The sequence below is a fragment of the Phytophthora infestans genome, genomic scaffold (assembly GCF_000142945.1).
Source record: "Phytophthora infestans T30-4 supercont1.22 genomic scaffold, whole genome shotgun sequence".
In the NCBI taxonomy this organism is placed as follows: domain Eukaryota; phylum Oomycota; class Peronosporomycetes; order Peronosporales; family Peronosporaceae; genus Phytophthora; species Phytophthora infestans.
This window is the reverse complement of record NW_003303737.1, coordinates 208,027-210,208: the sequence shown is the minus strand read 5'-3', so window position 1 is coordinate 210,208 and position 2,182 is coordinate 208,027. Positions and strand designations below refer to the sequence as shown.

Genomic DNA, 2,182 nt, shown 5'->3' with positions numbered 1-2,182 from the left:
TGAAAAAGTAAAATAACCTTCGATCGAAAAGGCTTCTGCTTGTATTATACATGAACAGTACCATTGTGATCGTATCGACCATCTGACCGAGGTTTGAACACAGCTGTCATCGACTCAGATTGGATAGGCATGCGTGCGGGACAGCAATGTTCACCTCGACCCAGCGTCCAGGAAACCAAACTTTAAGGCAAACCTGCTGGCAACACAGTGGCAAGACCGTCTTGTCAATGCAAATCTGCGCTCCCACTCCGACCCGAGGCCGCGGGATCGGAATGAAGTTGGCGACATGTTTCTGGCGCTCGCGTAGGCGCGAGCGGATACCGTCGATGTCAGCGGCGTGCCGACCGTTGTCACAAGCGCCAGCAAGGTGTCACTGCGCCGCGAATTCTTGAGCTCACTTTGCCAAGCTCACGGCGACTGCGAGCACAGAGAGCACTCAACGCAAGCTGCGCAAGTGCATTCAACTGTCGATTCAGGACACCAGCTGGGGTGAGGAGGTTGGTTAACTTACCAGCTGTCCCTGTCTGCTGCTCCTGCGCTCTCAAGCTGCCTCTCCTCTCCCTTCTTATCTCACCGTCGTGCTCACCCGTGTCAGTTCACGTTTGACTCGCCGAGGAATTTACTTGCCCGGGCGTTAAGCGGATTCATTAACCTTCCCGATTAGCGAAGACTTTGACGATTAGTGAGATCCGTTTGACCGACACCATGCATCTTCGGTTCCCCTTACCGGCGGGCTACTTCGCCAGGTTCGACTTGCTACCGAACGAGGTGCAGAACTATCGGTCTCTAGCCAGCGACATCGTCCGTGAGACGAAGAGAGATCTGGACCACTACATCAAGGACGGACGCAACCTCATCGACGCACACACGTGGAAACTCGCCAAGTCAAAGGAGCGACTGCACTGCTACCGGAAGCGCAGTACCCAACATTCCGCGCACCAGCTTGGACTGTACGGCACCGCGGGTACAGACGGAAGTGGCACTGACTCGATGGGCACATACTCGGCACGGTCCCGACCGTCGATGAGCGTCACGAGCTCTCATAGTCGATCGGGATACGAAGACGGGGGCTCGTTGTCAGTGTCAACCCGCTCTTCTGACGATGGTGAACCGAGTCGCAAGAGCATTCAACCGGCAGTAATAGGCTACGGTATTGTGGACGGCACCGTGGACGACCTGGTGTACGGTCTGTACCAGTCCTCGACCAACGAGATGAAGACCTTGTCGGCGTTTCTGGGCGATGACTCGCTCATCGACTGTGCAGCGCTGAAAACTATCCGTCAGACGCGCTCATCGTATCTGGGACTCAAGTGGAAACTGTCCCGTACGGTCGGGGGTAACCGCGACTGCTGTTACATGGAATATGTCGGCGTATCTGAAGACGCCAACGGCCAGCGCTTCGGCTACCACGTACTGGAGTCTGTGGTAGTCCGCAACTGTCCTCAGTTCGACGACAACTCGATCGTACGCACCAATTTGTCCTTCTGCTACATCTTCCGCCCAGGTAAGCTGGCTGACCAGGTCGAAGTGTTCATGGAGGGCGCATACGATTCATCGGCCGACGTGCTCACTGCTGGTGGTGTCGGAGACTACCGTACCGCGATGGATATGCTCTTCAACCTCCCGTCAGCTATGGTAGGAGCGGAAGCGAAGAAGATCTCGGCTATGGTAGCAAAACAGTCTGATGCGCTGCGTGGCGCGAGTAGCAAGAACCAGAGCGGCAATCACTGCTCCATTTGCCGCGCCAAGTCCGGTTTGCTCTCTTCACACACGAACTGCCAGACTTGTGGCGCTGTTATCTGTAGCAAATGCCGCATCCGGAAGGTGACATTCTCTCGTCGAGGCAAGATCAAAGTCTCGTGTTGCAAAATGTGTTTGGTTATGGTCAAGGACCAGTCACCATTCGCTGGGGAACAGCTCGAGCAACAGCCAGCAAAGCCCAGGAAACCGCGTGAGGACAGTCGCAATAGAAACGATAGCACCAGCAGCAACACCAGACTCGACCTGATCAACGCGTCAGTCTCGACCATGTCGCTCACGGACTCGGAGTTCTCTGCCTCGTACCAGTCGTGGCAGTCAAGCTCTATGTCTTCGCTTCAATCGGACCATGACGACAGTTTCTACGGCTCGAATGCTGCTAGTAACGCTATGGTTCCTCTTGATAGGAAGATGCCGGCGCTTA

At 55.3% G+C, this 2,182-nt stretch overlaps 1 protein-coding gene across 1 annotated transcript; it reads left to right on the top strand.

Moving 5' to 3' along the window:
• Positions 1-606: 606 nt before the first annotated feature.
• Positions 607-2,141, top strand: PITG_11548 (uncharacterized protein; the record flags this gene model as incomplete). Its single annotated transcript, XM_002901057.1, has 2 exons — positions 607-2,019; positions 2,118-2,141. 2 exons carry the CDS (start codon positions 706-708, stop codon positions 2,139-2,141), a joined length of 1,338 nt encoding a protein of 445 aa, XP_002901103.1.
• Between the last annotated feature and the right edge of the window lie 41 nt (positions 2,142-2,182).